Source organism: Cylas formicarius, unplaced genomic scaffold (genome assembly GCF_029955315.1).
Source record: "Cylas formicarius isolate icCylForm1 unplaced genomic scaffold, icCylForm1.1 PGA_scaffold_5__7_contigs__length_24384050, whole genome shotgun sequence".
NCBI lineage: Eukaryota > Metazoa > Arthropoda > Insecta > Coleoptera > Brentidae > Cylas > Cylas formicarius.
Window position 1 is genome coordinate 21,461,193 of NW_026844341.1, and position 19,810 is coordinate 21,481,002.

The following is a 19,810-nucleotide window of genomic DNA, read 5'->3' on the forward strand; positions in this document are numbered from 1 at the left end:
ACTGCTGTGGTCATTCGCCCATTTTCCGGCATTCACCGACGATTTTTTATTTGATGACTGACCAACATGTAAAAAGATAAAATATTTCTAATATTTGTTGTCAGCCAGCAAAAAAGGATTTTGACCGATACCAATAAAATCGGCTTCCTCCCGCTACCTCTCCAGACCAACCGGACACCAACCGGCGTGAACAGAAAAAACAGCGTGGCAGGCACACTTAAACACGATTACTAAACACTTTCGCAACGAAAATCACACGAAAAAAGAACCGATATCAGAATTTTTGGGACGAATATAAAGAATTCTACAAGGAGCGGGGGGAGGTTAAGACGCCCTATCCAACACTTCACCACAGAATCAACCATAGAAAAAAAATGCTTTATACTCTACGGTTTTCGTGGGAAGAATGGAAATGGAGTAATTCGATCTGTTTGTTTACAGCTGTCTCAATATTGGGATAACCTTATTGTTAAACCCTAATAACTAATATGGTGAAACCTCAAAGTCGTTGGTATTGTATTGCATTGTCTAGTGCTGCAACATTCAAGAACTTCGGCGCTCACGGTCCAGCTAAAGTATAAATACTTTTTACGCAGTAGGACGAAGAGTTTGTTGTTATTAGACTTTGAAACGATTTGATTATATTTGTCTAGCACGAAATCAAGTACAGTGTCTTAAAATTTCATGTTAGATATTAAAGAAGTTTTATTTTAAAACAAATATAACACTAGCGCAGTCGTGCGACTTTGAAAAAGTGAGAAAGAACGAAAGTGAACGAAAATTTTCTACTCGCGTGAACCAATTCATCAACAGAAAGATTCAACGCTCCAGAAAATTCAAAAAATGGAATTAGAAAGTCTAGAAGTTCTGAAAAAAAAACTGCTTCCCGACCCCGCAACCCCCATTTCAATAACTTCCGTCACGGGCCAAAGCTGCATATATGTGCCAAATATGAAGTCGATTGCTTCGGACACTTATCATCGTCTTTCTTAGCAATGTCCAAAAAACAGTCGAAAGATGTGAAAAAAGATGGATACCAGTTTCGGATCAGGGCCACTTCTTATAAGCTTGTGTGCCTCATGGAGGCTTAAACAGGAGGCAAATTTTAATTTTGTAGCTTCTAAAGTTATTCAGGAAAAACCAAAAGACGAGAACGGAGAACGGACAGACAAAAAAAAAATTTTTTTTCGACGATGTATTGGCGATGCCATGACCTACTTTGAACGCCGTAGGACAAAGAGTTTGTTGTTATTAGAATTTGAAACGATTTGTTTGTTTTGTTCACTACGAACTGTACACACAACTTCTTGTCATATCGAGTTTTTTGAAAAACAAAAAACCTCGGCCACACGCATATTCGAAATTACGATACCATCCATCGGGAACGCATAAAGAGGAGGAGGTGTCGAAAAAACCATCCGGCGCAACCAAAGCTCCGCCCCGCGCGGCCATCGATTTCGTAAGCCGGCTCCTGATTGGTCGAACAGAGAAACTTCAATTAACCGGCGCCAAACTTTTCGACACCTCCTCGATGATTATATTTGCCTGATAAAAATGGTCGAAAATGAATTCGAACGGTGTTTGAAGCGCGAAATCCAGTGAACGGACGTGAAAACGTCTTGTGGGTCGCACGTCATAATTTTGAAACAACCACGCAGTAGACATATTTAAATTAAATGCAATAAATGAATCTCGAGAATTTTATCGGTTTTAACGAAGCTTAATTTGGTGTGCTGCTAGGTAGGCATTCGTGATGATTCGTAAATACGACTTAAATCTGCAAATAAGTGGATTTTCGTTCTAAAATATGTTTTATTCCACATTCAAAACAATAAAATTTTAGCAACAGCGACTTCTTTGGGAAGTTACTTCAACTAGAAGTTTTAATCCCGTGCAGCGCCCTCTATAAGCCAGTAGAAAAACCATATTCTTTCAGTTTTTTTTCTCTGAGTGGTGCAAAAAAGAAATCTATCTAAAATCTCCCTACATTCCGTGAAACTAACCTAAATTATTAACCTAATCTTAAATATATTTTGCTGGAAAACCGAATTAAAAATGAGTACATTTAAGAGGTTAAATACGAATATTTACGAAAAGAGCGGGCCTGAGGTCACTCCGGATTTCATTTATTGGAAAAAACTAGCGGTAAGTGTCCTGCGTACCGTTTCGTTTCATTAATACAATATCAATTGCAGCCGCCGATATTAATTAAGGAGTTTGGTCCGATAGACTACGTAGACTTCTCGCCTGTGGAGCCCCACTGTTTCGCGGTCACCTGCTCGGTGAGGGTGCAAGTGTATAATCCTATTACAAAACTGGTGGTAAAAAATTTATCCAGATTTCGCGAGAACGCGTATGGGGCAATATTTCGAAGCGACGGAACATTGATATGCGCCGGAGGCGAAGAGTCGAACGTCAAGCTGTTTGACGTCTCTACTAAGAGTATGTTAAGGTAACTATTGGCTTTATGACATACCAAAAGGCCTAATGGAATGTTTAAAATCAGGTTTTTCAAGGGGCACTTGGCGCCTGTTCACAGAACAGCGTTCATGCCACAAAAACCACAGATCGCGTCATTTTCAGATGACAAAACAGTGCGAGTGTGGGATGTCGCAACGGAGGCAACTTTACATACATACTCCGGGCATGACGACTATGTGCGCGCAGGTGTAGTAAGCAATGACGTTCCAGATATCGTTTTATCAGGCAGTTATGACAATTGCGTGAAAATGTATGACACCAGAACAGATAAAGAGGTTATGTCAGTGAACCATGGCAGTCCGGTAGAATCGTTATTGGTTTTGCCTTCCGGTGGTTTATTTCTTTCTGCTGGGGGGACAGATATTAAAATATGGGACACTATAGCTGGGGGCAAGTTGGTCGGCAGCATTTCTCAACACCACAAGACTATTACTTGTCTCAAGCTGGCTTCAGACAATAGAAGGCTCTTATCTGGAAGCTTAGACAGGCATGTGAAAATATACGACATAAGCTCTTTCAAAGTTGTACACACACTGGATTTTCCCAATGGTGTACTTAGCGTGGGGGTGTCCAAAAATGACGACACGTTAGTGGCAGGGCTAGTCGATGGTATTATTTCAGTTCAGAGAAGGGAAGAGGATGTTGAACAGAAAAAACCGTCCAAGGCAGCCTCTTATCAATACATTTCGAGCGAAATTCCTTATACTGTTGATACCATAATTCCGGATGTGAAGCATGATAAGGAGGCCAAATATGACCATCACTTGAGAAAATTTGAATATTCGAAAGCTTTAAATGCGGTCCTTATGCCCTATGTGATCAACAAACACCCGGAGAGGACAGTTGCTCTCTTGCAAGAGCTTATGAAACGCAAGGCCTTAGGTAAGGCCATATTGGCGGGAAATATGAATACCATTAAGCAATTGGTGAGGTTTTTCATCAGAAACATAACAGATCTCAGGTTTAGTAAAATTATAATACAAGTGGCAGATGAAGCGTTAGACACTATCACTGAAAACTTGATCAGTTTACCTCCTGATATAGGAGCTTTGTTGGTGCATTTGCATCAAGTTTTGAAGCAAGAAGAAGAACTAAGTAGAGAACTCGCCATGGTGCAAGGAATGATGCAAACTTTGTTAGCGAGTCAATTGGCTGGAAACTCGGAGCCTGCATATGATAAAATAATACCACTAACGGATACATAACCTCTAAATCCTTAAATTAAAGCAATGTCAGAATAACAATTCTATTGTTTTTTATTTATGGTGTCTAATTTGGCCTGAATCGCCTCTAAGTTACTATACAAATGAAGCAGATTACTTTCACCCATTTCCAACACAAGTTGTTCCCCTGTATCTGCATTTGTAGCATCACTCAACTCAAACTGAAGTCTGCCATTAGGCAAGGCTTGCTTGTTACCCAGATTTGAAGCTGTCTGTAAATTCAGCTCCCAAGATAGACCTTCAACTTTCTTCCTAGCGTCAAGCTCTCCAAGATCTTTGCTAGCTTTATGCGACCATTGTTTCACAAACTCTTCCGCTTTCTGTGGCTCCAGCTTCAACACTTCTGTGCAATGCCTTTGCAGTTCACTGGGCTTTAAGATAACTTTGCTGCTTTGCTTAAAAATGTAGGATATGCTCTGCAAAAGTAATTGTAGTTTAGCCTCCTGCAACTTCAAAGAATCTCCCAATTTTTTCAATTCATCGTCGGAAAATAAAACGTCCGATTCATGTGTGGCTATATGTGAAATTAGAAGCTGAAATTTTACAGCAGGCAAATTATTTATCAAAGATATTCCTTGATGTAACCTACAAAAATATTCAACAAACTTTGTAGAGTAAATGTAGTTTCCCCTCACCTATTATTAACTGAAATCCAAGGTAAACTCATTTTACCATATAATAATAATAACAATAAACAAAAATTTTAAAGCTTTCGACTCATATTTAAAAATCTTATCTTATTATTAATATATCAATGATAATTTTTCGACATTCTGCGCCCAATAAACCAATCTTTTTTCTTAGTGTCTAACAACAAGCTAACCCCAAATTTGAACAACTTTTCTATACCATAATGAGTATTCCACTTTTTCCGAAATGTTTACCAAGATTTACTGATCCCAATTGGTTTGATGTTGATCAGCCATGTGCCGACGAAGATGAAATTTCGCAGCTAGAGAAAGAACATCAAGATTGGGTACGTTTTACCGCAAAATTTTCGTTTGGTTCAAGCTGTATTGTAGATTGAGGCCATCACCCTAACAAATTCCGATTCGATCCCCATTGGAAAAACAAATTCAGAGGTAATACTTGCATTTATAATTCTCGCGTTTAACAATTTCCCAATTTTTGCTCCTAGGCCATCGAAGATGACGAAGATGAGGACGATGAAGACGACAATGATGATGACGACGATTCTGACAGCCACGATGACGACGAGGAGGAAGAAATTGAAATTGATCCAGAACGAATTCATAGTTAAACCATAGATATTATGTTTACTTAATCCTATTTATTTATATTTCATTTTTTTCACAAATAAAGTAACAAAAATTAAATGCATCATTAATTATTCATACAACTCAAAATCTATCCTGCTTAGAGAATAAAAGTTGGAGTCCTCTCCATATTTTCGAACCATTGTTCCAGGTTTAAAGTAGTTTTCTTTTTGCCATTTTATCATTTGAGCGGTGTTGTATGGACCTGAAATGTCATTGTCTTGGGCTGTTGATTTAAATTCCCAAAGCAACTCTGTATGTTCCGAGGATGCCCCATTTTTAGCCTCTGCTTCATTTAAAGAAACAACAAAACTTGTAGATGGTTCATCTGAAATCGCCATTAAAATTTATGCAAAACAATGACTAAAACTATACTTTACCTTTGAGTTTTTCCTTTTCCTTCTCTTCAAAATCATCAGCGTACATGTCCAATTCAGCTTCCCTTGCCAAATTTTTGTTTTTATTCATGCTCCTATCAATTTTAGATGAAATTTGCTCGAATGTTTCCTGATAGATATCCATATTCCCAAGTTTTGTAAGAATCAAATCAGCCAATTCTGTTAAGTTGGCAACATCTTCATTCGTTTTCAAAGTGCCGGCTTTTTTACGTCTTAGCCGCTCTATACTAGAAAGCTTCATATCAGCGTCGCCTAATCGCTTAATAGCCTTATTGACACTCTCTTTGGGTTTCATGAAAGCAATCATTTTCCTGTAAGTGTTAATTTCATCAAAGGGCACTTCACTTTCATCATCTGAGTCGCTTTCGCCTCCCAAGCCCTGGTCATCAATGTCGTATTTGTTAGCGCTTTCGGAATTATGCTTAATCTTCTGCCAATCGATATTATCCAGCCAATTATCGCGAATCTCTTTCTCGTTGTTCCATATAAAATGACCCTGCTTATCGAAGTGGCCTTCTTCCATCTCCTCCTTCATGTTAAACGCGGTCATTCTCTGTTCACCTTCATGCCTGGCGATCCCGTCTTCTTCGCCTTCGATATCGTCTTCGTGTAAAACATTGTCGTCGTCAGCGAAATCCTCTTCGTCTGAATCTAATGTGTGCTTTTTGCCTTCGTCGAGATTGGCTGCTACGCGTTTCTCTCCCGAGGTCGAAAACTGAGTTTCGTGTTTACGTTTCGACATTAGTAAAAAGCGCTTTACGAATATTATTTAAAGAAAATTCATTCACCGAAAACTCAGGTTATGTTTATTTTTCTCGGTAACACGGATGTTAAAAAAACGGTTTAGAAAAAGCATACGGACCACAAACGTGAACGGCTTAGTTCTTTTTCCGAAACGGTGACGTTTTAAAAATAGTTTTCTCAATTTTTGTCGCCATTAACGTCATTTGTTGACGTAATTTTGTCTGCTTTGTAATTTTTGTGCACGACCATGTGATTAATTCGCTTTTCAACATAGTAGTACATTTATATTTTACACATCGAAAATCGCGCAGTCGTCATAGCGATTTCAACATAAAGAAAGCAACGCTAAATACAATTTATTATTGTAACACATATAAATCAACCTCAACATTTCTCAGTATAAACATCTACAAAACCATTAATACAAAAGCCACATTGTTCAATTTCATTAGAACAGAAGCAGGAGGGATCCTGGAATACTAATGCTAGTGCGTTCTTACAACAATATTAAATGTGAAATAAGCTTGTTGGAATTGTTCGGCAACTACCTGCGGTTCGACAATCTCGTTTCGATATTAATAAAAAGCTTTTTTCGAATATTATTTAAAAAAATTTCATTCACTGAAAACTCAGCTTCTTCTTCTACTTTTCTTCTGTAGGCAAAGACTGCTGAAAACTAAGGTTCTTTCTTCTTTACTTCTAATGGCCATAACTACATAAGGTCATTCCAGCTTAAACAATTATGAACATTATTCAAATATCCTAAAGAATGCCTTCTTAAGAAAAGGTTCTGAACCAATCAATAATCCTCCGCATTTAGTATGTATACAAAATGGAATTTCAACAAGAAAATGGTTCTTTGACCGATTACAAAACACGGCCTCCTCCGCTTCTCCCGCGGACAATCCGAGTCCATCAGGCCGCCATACCGGCGTGAACAGGAAAAAACGACGGGACCGATTATAACTTTAAAACATTCACTGAAGACTAAAAACACTAAATCCACACTGGGGAAACCGATTTCAGAGTTTTTGGGGACCATTACAAGGGATTCTGACGGGAACGAACGGAGGTTAAACCACGCGTGCGATGCTCCACCACGGAATCAAAACTTAGGTTATGATTGTTTTTACTTTTCACGAAGCGGCGAAATACTAAAAATAGGTTTCTCAATTTTCTCAAGTGACGTCTTTTGATGACGTAAATTTTGTTTTGCATTTCTTCAATTCGCTTTTTCCTTAAATGCAACTTACAAAACTTTAGAATTAATTCGTTTTTCAAAATAATGGAACATTTATATTTTCAGTCATTGTCATAGCGATTTCGAAATTAAAAAGCAACGCTAAATACACTTTATTATTGAAACACATATAAATTCAACCTCAACATTTCTCGGTATAAACATCTACAAAACCATTAATACAAAAGCCACATTGTTCAGTCTCATTAGAAGAGAAGTAAGAGGGACCCTGGAATACTAATGCTGGTGCTTTCTTACAACAATATTAAATGCGAAAGATTAATAGTAAATATGAAATAAGCTTGTCGGAATTATTTGGCAACTGCCTGCGTCTCGATAATCTCGAACGTGACCTTGTTCTCGTTAAGCTGTTTGACTAAGGAGGTCTTGAAGAATGTCGCGCCTGGTGAATAGACACCTCCCCTTAAATGCATAAAACAAAAATTATAATAAGCAGAAAATATTCACTTACAGAGAAAAAGATTAAAAGCGGTGAGGCGAGGGTGTAGCAAGGTAAGCATAAACCCATAGATTATTAATTGGTCTACCCCTTTTTTGAGGTTAAAATGAAACCTTATTCTACCTCGCTGAAATAATGAATAAAGCGTAATAAAACGTGTCTACTCACTTTCCGTTGCCGGCGAGCTTGTCCTTCTCGGTCAGGATCGTAATGGCGGACAATATCAGAGCGATGCAGGTGGCGCCGTAACCCGGATTTCGCCCTTTCACTTTCCCGGCGATGCGTTGGTTGACCGGGGTGGTGTACTGATCGTTCTTATCCGCCAACTTCTCTTTCCAACCCTCCCCGTACAAATTAAGTTGGAACCAGGTGTTCTCAATCATCTCCTCCGATGGCGACTTCTTGGAGCACATACCGAAGCTGAATATTTCGGGGTAGTCCTTCAACAGACGCCGTCCGAAATTAAAACGACACATCAACAAGAAAATGACGCCAAAGACGCCCATCGCGAGCACGGACAGGAAGTTGGGTAGCAGGAAGTAAACTGTGGCCTGGACGGGACGCCGATCTTCTTCCTCGTAGAGGTAGCGCTGGGTGCGACGGATTACGGAAGGGTCCGCGCCAGGGAAAGGCACCGCCCATCCTTCGAGGCTCTGGTCCTTGGGTTTGTGGGGCAGTTTCCTGCAACAGCCATCGTTGAAATAATTCCGCTCCGGGGGGCCCAGCAAGTTTCCTTCGCTTATTTTGATCTTATACAATCCTCTATTTCTAATTAAGGGTCATCAGAAATCAATTTTTTGAACATTTCCTAAGAAGAGCAAATATACTGCTAAATTATAGTCAATTATCGTCAACTTCCAGTCAGGAACTGAGAAACACGGAGAGAGAAGAGTTTAATTTGTACTTCAAAAACTAATAGAAATATGACAACACTGCAGTAAATATAAACTTCGAAGAATAAAAAAATATATAAATCAGTCTAAATAAATTATTCGACATTAACTCAGTAATTAAAATTAACTAAAACCTCATGGATCAGCAAAAACCAAAAAAAAAAAAATTCTAATATAAATATTTTTTTAGATAGATAATAAATAAATTTGTTTGCTTAGTTTTTATTAAGATTAAGAACTTTATCGGAAAATGCCAATCAAAAACCATTACTTCAAAGCCAATCGGGGTTCAAATTTGGGGATCTTGTCTTTCCACAACTTGGCCCGGATTTCTTTTAAAGTTTCAATATTGGATAGACTTTCGACCAATGTGTGCCACGTTCCATAATTAAGAATTGGACCCTTGACTGAACCCTCGGTCCAGGTCTTCATATAAACCTCCACGGAATTTAGAGTTCCCTCAAACTGCTGCTCCATATAGACCACACCCAAGTCTGAGGGTATGCTGTCGAGACCACATGCACTGACGGCATAAACACCTTAAAAACAATCTAAGTGTTTTATTTAGACCTTAATGAAAATCGAAATTCTAACCTTTCTTAACTGCCTCTTCATGATACTCTAACTGCATCTTCTCCATAAATTCAGGTTCGCCGGTGACGTCGACGTAGTGAGCGCCACTTGCGATGCAGGCCTTCACAACACCCTCACCGAGAAGACTATAAGGGCCGCAGCAACTGAGAACCACCTTGGCTTGTTGTGCCATCTTCAACAAAGAATCGTAATCGTTTATGTCTGCGACGATTACGGGGGTGGAGCTTAAATCAGCTTCTGTTTAAAGAAAAAATTATAACGCCGTTGATCTTTCCCACCAGCCACCACACTCACCGATCTTGTTGCCGATATCTTTCAAAATTTGCTCCAATCTGCTTTTGGATCTACCCGCTACCGCCCACGTCAAGTTCCGACCATTTTCTTTCGTAAGTTTGTGTAAATACGGTATACAATGGAGACCGGTGAAACCGGTGGCCCCAAACAATACGAGATCTACCTTATTTGCCATTTTCTAAATCTGCAAAAAACACGCAATAAAAAAATTGCGTTACAAAAAAAATACAAAGTCCAATGGTTTAAGATCCCATCGATCGAATGCAAGAAACGCAATTTCTAATTTAATGCAAAAAAAAAACACACTCAAGGCCTTCTCAATTTAAAAATAGACGAATATTCCAGATGTCTGCGTTCGATTCCGCAGATGCGAAGGAGAGCGTTCAAAATTAGATTCGAAAAGTTGTTTCGAATGTCAGCAAAAAATAAAATGCTACTTTTATTTCCTTTTTCGTAAACATTATTCCGGGGATGAGTCATAATATCGACAACATATATAAAAAAAAATTACTGACTACATCAAGGCATATTAAAAAGAAAAAAAATCAAAAAGTTTTATCTCTTTCCTCGGCTAAGCACGAAGACTATTACAAAACACCGTTATCATAAAATTGCCCGCATTATGCAGTATCATAGTCTATTGTCACGTACTTATGTTGTTCACAACTAAACGACAAATGAAATCATCAAACATCAACAACACTGCCACACAGACTACTGGTGTTAAAACTGTCAGTCACGGATTGTTATATGAAACAAAATTCGACGAGTCATCCAAGTCATCAACTGATAGAAACATTTTTAAACTTCGGTTAGGCTCGGAGAACTTACGGGCCTCAATATATCACTATTCTGTGCTAAGGCTATTTGTTATGGTTTTTGTTTTGTGGTACCCAAGTTTTTCTGGGCATTATTTAAGTTTGGAGCTAATTAAGTTTATATATATATATATATATATATATATATATATATATATATATATATATATATATATATATATATATATATATATATATATAAAACTTAATTAGCTCGCAAGTATATTCCCCATTTGATAGATTTTGTTTATCAAACAAATCTTAAGTGGAATAGACACAAATATAATTTGATATCCCAAAACAAAAACATTTTTAATAGCATCACTTCTAGTCGAACATGGAAAGACTTCTTACTCTCACGGTCAACTAAACATCTTCTTTTTTCAGATTTCCAGATAAAAGAGTGAAACCTACTTACTCTATACTTTAAGACTTGTAGTTAAAAATTTTCAATGTGATAAATTGTTTTCGCTGCTCATCCATCCATCCTGGCAATATTTTCCGTGCAGGGAATCCCGTAGAAAATACATCGCCGGTGTTATTTTCGAGTAATACGACAGTTTAAACTTAATCGTTGATGCCGTTATAATCATTATCCCAATAAAAAAATATTTTATTGATGAAATACAACAAGTGGTACATTAATTAACGAATTATCGATGGAGGAAAACCAATTCTAGCGCCATCTTACGACGACCGATGGAACATTACATTGCAATCTCTTGACGCTTGGTAACCTCAAATGTTATGTTTCTCTCGTTGATCCGCTTGATCAGGGAGGTTTCAAGAAACGTCGCGGCCGGTGAATAAATACCACCCCTTAAATTGATGCGTACAAAAATTAACGCTTATCGCTAATCGGACGGTCCAACTCACTTCCCGTTGCCAGCGAGTTTGTCGGTATCCGTCAAGATGGTAATAGCCGACAATATCAGAGCGGTACAGCTGGCCCCGTATGCGGGATTTCGACTTTTAACGATTCCGACGATTAGTTTGTCGACGGGGGTGGTATATCGATGGTTTTTGTCGGCGAATTTTTCTTTCCAACCCTCTCCGTACATAATAATTTGGACCCTGGAGTTGTCGATCGTCTCCTCCGACGGTGGCGTCTTGGAATACATGCCAAAGCTGAAAAACTCGGGGTAGGCCTTGAGCAGTCGCCGCCCGTATTCAAAAAGACACAGCAAGGTGAAAATGATGCAGAACAGTGTCATCATAACTACTGCTGGAAAGTCGGGTAACAGGAAGTAAACTGTCGCCTGAACGGGACGCCGGTGTTTCTCCTCATAGAGATAAGTCTGGGTGTGACGGATCACCGCAGAGTCCGGGCCAGCGAAAGGTATAGCCCATCCGCCAAGGTTGCGGTGCTTTGGTTTGTGCGGCAGTTTCCTACAGTTACGTTGCGATTATTATTTTGGGACCATTTTCAAGGTCATATTCCAAACTCAAAGATAGAGGAAAGCGTCTTTCATCCAAAGTGACATTAAAGACAACCACCTGAGATTAGACCATGACATGAGGCGTGATAAGGATCCTACTGTTAGTCCTTTTTATTTTCAAGCGGTGATTAAGCATATCAGACGCCACCTAACTCGTTATTTAACGTTATCGCGATGACTTACCACAATTCGTTAGTTTTATCTTTTATTATCTATTCACTCATCATTTTTTACTAATTGGCTAATTGGTAACGTAAAAAAGTCATTTGTTCTTTTGACCAAATTAGATGTGGATCTTACTTCAAGGCCAGTCGGGGTTCGCATTCGTTTGTTTTAGCGAACAATATCGAGCGGATTTCTTTCCATTTACAGATGTTGGACCAACTTTCGACCATGGTATGCCAAGTCCCATAATTGAGTATGGAACCTTTGGTCGGACACTCGGTCCATGCCTCGATGTACATTTCCACGGAATTTAGAGTGCCCTCGAACTGTTGCGCCAAATAAACGACCCCCAAGTCTGAGGGTATGCAACTGAGACCGCACGCGTTAACCACGTATATACCTTTCAAAAAAATTATCATTATTGCTAAAATCTCAACTCTGCGGCGCCCACAAAGAAAACTAATAAACAAGGAGGGACGAATTAAATGAGAATAATCAGGGTAATATTCTAGTCAAAAACAAAACGTTGGATTTTTTTTTTTTTAAGACAGATTACCCTTTTTATTTATTTTTGCTTTGTTTTATACTCTATGTGCCAGTTTAGTTTGGGGAAAAATGAAGCATAACTCTAAAACCGAGTTAAATTGGAAGTGAGGATATTGCATAGTTAAATAAAATTCCTAAAGGGCTGTTATTCTTTTAGTATTTTTTTGCCCATGATACATATACATATCTCAGGACCCGTTAGTCCTACAACTTTGCATTATTTTTGGCCCGCGTCCTTCAGATTTGATTTGGAATGTTTCGGTTTATTTTTGGATTTTTTGTCTCTAAACCTATTTAGTCGATCGCAAAAATACTTAAGGCACGGGAGATCCGGGACTACGACTTTTATTTCAAGCATTTTGTCGATTATATACATGGTTATTCGATTATTAGCCATAAATTAAAATGAGTGAAAAATATGGCTACGTTGTTTAGACAGTCCTGTAGGCAACTCCGAGAGCTACAACTTTTATATTTTCGGTTTTCGCCTATCACACACGCTTTTCGAGATATTTGAAAAAGTCCATGTGAATGTCGCGTTCAATCTACACGCGATGACGTCATCTACTATTGCGACCTACTGCATGGTTTCAGAAAACGTGTTTTCTCGAAATTCATTTACTCCATTGAAAAAGTCATACACCGGGACACGTGGGAAATCCACGGCACTTTTGGCATTTTTTAAATTATATACAGGGTGTGTAGTAGTAGTGGCTAAATTATTGGCGATAAATAAAAACCTGTCGAAGACGGGATAATTTGATTTGAGCGGCATCGCAGCAAACTATGTCGGGAGAGTTTCAGTTTTCATCTATTATACAGGCTGCGCGAGATATTTGAAAAAATATGATTGGAATTCGCTGTTACTATTGCAGCAGCGATATACTTGCAAGTTGCCGACAAACCAGCTTTACACGATTTATGGACCTCGACCTTTTGCAATATTTAATTGTATTAATAATTTTAAAGGAAGTGCATTTAATTTTGCCAGCGCATTGAGGTGGAATACTTCCTTACACCTAACTTGGAGACCCTAAGTACGGCAAAATCGTCACACAAAATCGAATTTCTAACCTTTCTTCTTCGCTTCGTCGTGATACTTCGACCGTATCTTCGCCATAAATTCAATTTCGCCGGTTACATCGACATAGTGAGCCCCGCCTTCTATACAGGCCTTCACAACTCCCTCACCGAAAAGGCTGAAAGGGCCGCAACAATTGATAATCACCTTGGCTTTTTGCGCCATCTTCAGTAAAGAATCGTAATCGTTTATTTCCGCGACGAACACGGGGACGGAGCTTAGGTCGATCTCTGTTGTAGAGCAAGAATTATATGTAGAATATCTATTAGCAGTCACCATACTCACCGATTTTGTTGCCCACATCTTTCAAGATTTGTTTCAATTTGCATTTGGATCTACCCGCTACCGCCCACGTCCAGTTCCAACCATTTTCTTTCGTAAGTTTGTGCAAATACGGTATACAATGGAGACCGGTGAAACCGGTGGCCCCAAAGAGCACGAGGTCTATCTTAATATTTGCCATTGTTGAAATCTGCATGCAAATTACGGGCGTCGTCGGATAGATTATATTTAAGAATGTTAAAATCAAATGGTTCAAAAAAATCTAATTATTGAGGCTCAACAAGTATCACTTTCCCTCATACAAATGCTAGAGTATCAAGGTTTTCAAACGCCTCTGGTGAGTATATGACAAGAGTATCTGTTTAAAATTTTACTGTAGTTACTTTTCTGCCTGAGTATATAAAACACAAAAAAAATTAAAAATTTTTATTTACCTGTCTTTTTCTTTCAAAGTAGACTGTTATCGCGTAGTGTAGCGTAGGTTAACTACAAGGCGCACTAGTGTGAGAGCCTTAATTATATAATATACAACCCCACTACTTATATAATTCAGCCATGCGCAATCTACGCCGGAGTAAATGTTTGGTTTACAAAAAACAGAGTCACTTTTGTATACAAGGGCTATACCCATATATTGCTATAATTTAATGTTATATGGGCTGTAATTTGTGTGGAGTTGATGCACTTCAGTCAGCTGACGGCGAACGGTATTACAAGCATTTGCGCTATTTTCTTTCAAAACAGCGTTCTTCATAAGCTTAAACGGGATCCGGGCATATTTTGACAAATACTGCTATTATGTTACCCTTAACACTGGCACTTTTGAAGTTAGGACATACGAAATATTCCCGCATCCCGTTAAAATGTGTGAAGATCGATGTTTAGTCAGCTGCCTGAAGCCCATCACCTGCACACAATTTACATCCCCTATAACATTAAATAATAGCACCTTATGCCTATAAGGAAGGCTATATATAGCACCTAAATGGCTATGAAATATTTTAAAAGCATTTTTACGTCTTGGATTATTATGAAAACATTTTTTTCAAATGTATAATTCTAGAACTACATAGTACAACAAGGATTTTATAATACTGCAGTCATTAATTTCAATATTTAAAATAATTATCTTCATCGAATTTGCTCGAAACTGAATTTTTTCATTTAAAAAACGTTTAATGGCGAACAAATCAGGTGACGGCTATTTTGTAAAGTCATTTTAAGTAATTCTAATTATCTACCGAGTTTTTTGGGCATGGTCACATATATAGCTCACTTTGTAGATGGTTTGTCTGAAAAAAACTCAATTTTGCGTTCTTTACTGAAAAAACAACATGTAACTTTTCGATGGTCGGATGAACATGAGAGAGCATTTCAAAACTTAAAGTCAACTTTGACAAAAACACCTTTTCTGCAATTTTTTGACACTAACCCACTTACGACTATTTCTGTGGATGCTTCTCAGAGTGGAATGGTGGCCGTTTTGATGCAAAATGGGAGACCATGTGCTCATGCATTGACAGAAACTCAGCCACGTTACTCACAAATTGAAAAAGAATTAGTAGCTTGTTGGTTTGGTGCTACAAGTTTTTATCAGTATGTTTTTTGGCAAAAAGTTCATAATTGAAACAGACCATAGCCTTTAATTTCAATTATTAAAAAACCTTTGTATCTTACGCCACCAAGATTACAAAGAATGCTCATGCAGTTAAAAAAATATGATTTTGACCTTATTTATAAACTAGGCAAAAAACTCATTGTGGCAGACACTTTGAGTCGACCTTTCAATTCAAAAACTAACTTTAATGAAAGTGTTGATTTTGATATTGAGTCACAAATTTGTACTGTTCAGCTTTCCCTTAATATTACTGATGAGAAAAAACAGCAAATTCGAAAGTTAAACTTTTAACATTTTATTGTAAAAAGGGGGATGTCACATGATCTTATTGTATCAATCCTATATACCGTGATGGCTTTATATTTTAGTTTTATACTATGCTGTACTTTTGGATCACATGATCTTAGGAAACTAAGTCAAATAAAAAGCACTTCGTTACCGGGTTGCGCCACGACCAGACGTGTTCTTTTTTAACCTGTCTCCTCTAAGTAAAATAGAAGTTAAACAATAAAAGAAACAAACTAATCAAAAGAATCATTTCTTCGGCGGTATTTTCGAAAAATATGCCCAGATCCAGTTAAAATGTTCAAGAAAAAAATGAACTAAATGTCTGAAGATCAGTGTTTACTGGCTTCATGTATATCTGCTAGACTTCGCCATTTTTCTCGTCTGCATTTAAAGATAACTTTCGGGATGCTAATACGCGTTTAATATTAAACGAGGTATCACAAATAGCGATTTAATTATCGAAACGTGTATACAAAAACCATCATTGGCCATTTATTAGGAACTCTGAATTCGTAATGCGGGGCATTATGCCTTTTAAAGTTCCAAACGTTCGTCGGAATCGCTAAAACAGAAAAAAAGCGACGTCATGATATTAATAACATAAAATTTTATTTCGCATGTTACAATACCAGATTCGACGCTTATAACTAAAAAGAGAGCATTTTTTTATATATGTGCGAGGACGGTAATTTACCAATATTTCTCTAACGATGGTATCAATTCAAGCGGATCGGTGTTGGGTCCGTGCCTTTCGACCACCTGGCCGTTTTTGTCCACTATAAACTTGGTAAAGTTCCATTTGATCGCGTCCACCAAAGTACCTCCCTGTTTGTGCTTCAAATATTTCCACAAAGGATGAGCGTCGTCCCCGTTGACGTTTATCTTCGAAAACATGTCAAATTTGACGTTTTTCTTGTTGGCGAACTCCAAGATTTCGGCATCGGTGCCTGGTTCTTGACCCGCGAACTGGTTACAAGGGAACGCCAATATCCTGAGCCCTTTGGTGTCCGCGTACTTTTCGTACAACTCGTTGAGTTGCGCGTAGTTTTTTTCCGTTAACCCGCAGTTGGAGGCCACGTTAACGATGATCAGTACATGACCTTTGTACTTCTCCAAGGACACATCGTTGCCCCTGATGTCCTTGGCGGTAAATTCGTAAACAGATTTCGCGTCCTGGTAATTTACGGGGTTCGTCGCGCAGATGACACCCGAAGCGAAGAATAAAGGCAAAAATGTGAGGTAGTTGGCGCGGAACATTATCATCGTGCTTGAACGAACCGCACTGCAAGAACCGCGAGCCGCTTTTGTCGGCAAACGCGAAAATTTATCTTAAAGGACTCCACAAGATCATCCGTTTTAAAAATATCTCGGAACCAGTATACCGGTCTCCAGAACAACCGACAACCATAGCGTAATGCCTATATTATGCAAATACAGTTGGCTGGAGTCAAGCGGCGTTGCCAAAGTCGATGAGCTGCGAGTAAAACGTAAAGTACATTCGGTCTAATAACAATATACTTGGCAACGTCGAAGCGTGACTGCACACGATATTATGGATAAACAAATAAATAATTGGCCAGACGCGATAATATTTTTGACAGTTGAGTTAAAGGCGTTATCCGCTGTGCCTTGAAACCACCATAATTGGCCAAGTCGTCCGTGACACGCATATTTCCCGGAAACAGGGTAATTACTCAGTCATTTCGACGTAATTTGTTTTCCTGAAGTTTTTATCTGACAAAATGGCCGGCCAGACTTTCGATTTCAAGGAGGCCAAGTCGATATACGATTTCACCGTCAAGGACATCAAGGGCAAAGACGTAAGCTTGGAAAAATACAAGGGGCACGTCTGCGTCATAGTTAACGTGGCGTCCCAATGCGGACTGACGAAATCCAACTACGAAGAGCTAAACGAACTGTACGACAAATACGGGGAGGACAAATGTCTGAGGATCCTCGCGTTTCCGTGCAACCAGTTCGGTGGCCAAGAACCGGGCGATAACGAACAGATATGCGAGTTTGTTGCCAAAAAGAACGTCAAATTCGATTTGTTCGACAAGGTTAATGTCAACGGCGGAGATACGCATCCGCTGTGGGCGTATTTAAAATATAAACAACCCGGCACGTTGGGCAACTTTATTAAGTGGAATTTTACAAAATTTATCGTCGACAAAAATGGCCAGCCCGTTGAAAGGCACAGCCCGACTACGCATCCTAAAGACTTGGTCAAATCGCTGGAGAAATATTGGTAGGCGCTGGGTAGGAGATATTCTTGTTATGTTTTAACATAGTTTAATGACACTGTTTACATGCCTAGACGGAGTAAAGGACATATTAAACCGGGTTTCTATTCGTAATATGCAGAGAATTGCGCATCAAATTACTTGCGGTATTACAACCGGATATTTCGAGTGGCATTCTTTTTTGACGTTACATCGAAACGTCAACTCTTATCGCTTTGATTTATTCTTATATCCAATATTCATTCGAGCGAAGCGTCATTGACGACGGTAGAAATAAAATCATCCTATTAGTTTTAAACAAATCATCCAGAGCGCAGAAAAATTGAATGCGCATGCACAACTCCTAGCGGCATTTTAAATTCAACATTGCCGACGAAAATTTCGTTAATTTGACAGGTTTCAATTAAACGAGAGTGAAAATGTGCGCAGTTTGATATTTGAGACGAAAATGGTGCAAAATGCAGACGAAAATTCGCCCGGCCGAAGCCCATTAATTTTTACCAGAGAATTAATATTCCAAGAAGCCTGGTATAGTCTGTCTTAATCTTCATCGTGTTGGCTTTCCACGGACCCTCTTCACCAATAAAACTTTAACGATGTTATTAACAAAAAAATTATTCTTGAGTGACAAGGTAGGGGTGGGTTAGATATATTTCTTGAGTGTTGTAGCGTCGAAATCATTTGTCGCTTGATGCAAAACAGGTTGTGAAAAATGTGTATGAAACTTTAATCAGTGGAGGACTTATTGCAATGCAACCTGTCTATTTACATAAACGCCAATATCGTCGTTCTTAATAGCGGAGAATTGAAGAAAACAAATAAGCGCAGTAATTTTCAAACTCACCGTATAGACAATAGTGATCAGGACCTAATTACAAGGAAAATATTTATGACCTTGGATAAACTAAATTAGAAGCTAGATGAAGATGAAACCAATATAAGATTTAAGTACTGCAAAATAGACAAAAGGTAAGTAGTAATGGAATCACACAGATCACGCACTTGTAGATTTTATTACCTTCAAGAAATTAAAAGTTAGATTAGAAAACAGATCCATAATTTACCTTGATGAAACATGGTGCAAATCAGACGAAAGCACCTTCGAATAAAGGAAAACGCATCACCATAATACAGGCTGGGTCAGAAGACGGATTTGTCCCAAGCTGCTTGCTGTTGTCTGCAAAGAATATTAAGGATTCCAGCTTCGGTTATCATGAGGCTACGAGTGCCGAGCTTTTTGAAAATTGGTTTCAAAACAATCTTTTGAAAAATATTCCCAATAACAGTTACCACACAAAGCACCTGTCTCATCAAGTTCAAAAACTGAAATCCTGGAATATTTTTTAGAAAATGATAATTATTTTGCATTAAGTTACAACAATATGAACAGGCTGGGCAGTTTTTGTCTTCTTCATGAAGAGAAACAGAATATTTATTATTTTATTACTTACCTTTTTTTATTTATCAAGAGTGCAAGTGTATAACTAAACTGTTCCAGGCTTATATCCACATAAATTTTCCTTTCTTCACGAGGGGGCTTCTCTTTTTATCAGCCCTCTAGGAGTAATAATTTTATGATTTTTAAGATACTAGGCTATTAGCGATCTGGTTTTAACGGGGATTACGAATAACCGAATTTGTTCAAAATGTGAAGGAGTGAATAGCCAGATAACTTTATGCAAGCAAAGTAGTTTTTTTAAAACAAAATGTGTGTATTCTTTTTACC

General features: G+C 38.3%; 8 protein-coding genes across 9 annotated transcripts; 3 read left to right on the forward strand and 5 right to left on the reverse strand.

Annotated features, from left to right (window-relative positions):
- The first annotated feature begins 1,877 nt into the window (after nucleotides 1-1,877).
- On the forward strand, nucleotides 1,878-3,686 carry LOC132702268 (U3 small nucleolar RNA-associated protein 15 homolog). The gene is made up of 3 exons (XM_060670807.1): nucleotides 1,878-2,145; nucleotides 2,196-2,452; nucleotides 2,507-3,686. The coding sequence occupies exons 1-3, from the start codon at nucleotides 2,056-2,058 to the stop codon at nucleotides 3,684-3,686; spliced, it is 1,527 nt and encodes a 508-aa protein (XP_060526790.1). The 5' UTR covers nucleotides 1,878-2,055.
- A 41-nt stretch (nucleotides 3,687-3,727) lies between these two features.
- On the reverse strand, nucleotides 3,728-4,495 carry LOC132702270 (uncharacterized). The gene is made up of 2 exons (XM_060670809.1): nucleotides 4,340-4,495; nucleotides 3,728-4,289 (listed from the first exon to the last, which is right to left on the reverse strand). The coding sequence occupies exons 1-2, from the start codon at nucleotides 4,369-4,371 to the stop codon at nucleotides 3,728-3,730; spliced, it is 594 nt and encodes a 197-aa protein (XP_060526792.1). The 5' UTR covers nucleotides 4,372-4,495.
- On the forward strand, nucleotides 4,309-5,035 carry LOC132702271 (anaphase-promoting complex subunit 15B-like). The gene is made up of 4 exons (XM_060670810.1): nucleotides 4,309-4,361; nucleotides 4,509-4,680; nucleotides 4,727-4,786; nucleotides 4,843-5,035. Exons 2-4 carry the CDS (start codon nucleotides 4,558-4,560, stop codon nucleotides 4,963-4,965), a joined length of 306 nt encoding a protein of 101 aa, XP_060526793.1. The 5' UTR covers nucleotides 4,309-4,361; nucleotides 4,509-4,557; the 3' UTR covers nucleotides 4,966-5,035.
- On the reverse strand, nucleotides 4,986-7,167 carry LOC132702269 (CD2 antigen cytoplasmic tail-binding protein 2 homolog). Its single transcript, XM_060670808.1, has 2 exons — nucleotides 5,362-7,167; nucleotides 4,986-5,309 (listed from the first exon to the last, which is right to left on the reverse strand). Exons 1-2 carry the CDS (start codon nucleotides 6,119-6,121, stop codon nucleotides 5,053-5,055), a joined length of 1,017 nt encoding a protein of 338 aa, XP_060526791.1. The 5' UTR covers nucleotides 6,122-7,167; the 3' UTR covers nucleotides 4,986-5,052.
- Nucleotides 7,168-7,461: 294 nt separating this feature from the next.
- LOC132702301 (saccharopine dehydrogenase-like oxidoreductase) lies at nucleotides 7,462-10,388 on the reverse strand. The gene is made up of 6 exons (XM_060670853.1): nucleotides 10,256-10,388; nucleotides 9,605-9,788; nucleotides 9,311-9,547; nucleotides 8,988-9,255; nucleotides 7,992-8,504; nucleotides 7,462-7,786 (listed from the first exon to the last, which is right to left on the reverse strand). The coding sequence occupies exons 2-6, from the start codon at nucleotides 9,777-9,779 to the stop codon at nucleotides 7,675-7,677; spliced, it is 1,305 nt and encodes a 434-aa protein (XP_060526836.1). The 5' UTR covers nucleotides 9,780-9,788; nucleotides 10,256-10,388; the 3' UTR covers nucleotides 7,462-7,674.
- A 626-nt stretch (nucleotides 10,389-11,014) lies between these two features.
- LOC132702300 (saccharopine dehydrogenase-like oxidoreductase) lies at nucleotides 11,015-16,129 on the reverse strand. 2 transcript variants are annotated; one of them, XM_060670852.1, is made up of 7 exons: nucleotides 14,480-16,129; nucleotides 14,370-14,421; nucleotides 13,939-14,125; nucleotides 13,647-13,883; nucleotides 12,162-12,426; nucleotides 11,299-11,811; nucleotides 11,015-11,241 (listed from the first exon to the last, which is right to left on the reverse strand). In XM_060670852.1, the coding sequence occupies exons 3-7, from the start codon at nucleotides 14,114-14,116 to the stop codon at nucleotides 11,130-11,132; spliced, it is 1,305 nt and encodes a 434-aa protein (XP_060526835.1). In that variant the 5' UTR covers nucleotides 14,117-14,125; nucleotides 14,370-14,421; nucleotides 14,480-16,129; the 3' UTR covers nucleotides 11,015-11,129. The 2 variants fall into 2 exon arrangements, with proteins under 2 accessions (XP_060526835.1, XP_060526834.1); XM_060670851.1 differs by lacking the exons at nucleotides 14,370-14,421; nucleotides 14,480-16,129 and having other exon boundaries at nucleotides 13,939-14,342.
- A 135-nt stretch (nucleotides 16,130-16,264) lies between these two features.
- On the reverse strand, nucleotides 16,265-17,258 carry LOC132702302 (uncharacterized). Its single transcript, XM_060670854.1, has 2 exons — nucleotides 16,536-17,258; nucleotides 16,265-16,403 (listed from the first exon to the last, which is right to left on the reverse strand). The coding sequence occupies exons 1-2, from the start codon at nucleotides 17,102-17,104 to the stop codon at nucleotides 16,376-16,378; spliced, it is 597 nt and encodes a 198-aa protein (XP_060526837.1). The 5' UTR covers nucleotides 17,105-17,258; the 3' UTR covers nucleotides 16,265-16,375.
- Nucleotides 17,259-17,401: 143 nt separating this feature from the next.
- Nucleotides 17,402-19,809, forward strand: LOC132702303 (uncharacterized). The gene is made up of 2 exons (XM_060670856.1): nucleotides 17,402-19,053; nucleotides 19,110-19,809. The coding sequence occupies exon 1, from the start codon at nucleotides 17,584-17,586 to the stop codon at nucleotides 18,091-18,093; it is 510 nt and encodes a 169-aa protein (XP_060526839.1). The 5' UTR covers nucleotides 17,402-17,583; the 3' UTR covers nucleotides 18,094-19,053; nucleotides 19,110-19,809.
- Nucleotide 19,810: the final 1 nt, after the last annotated feature.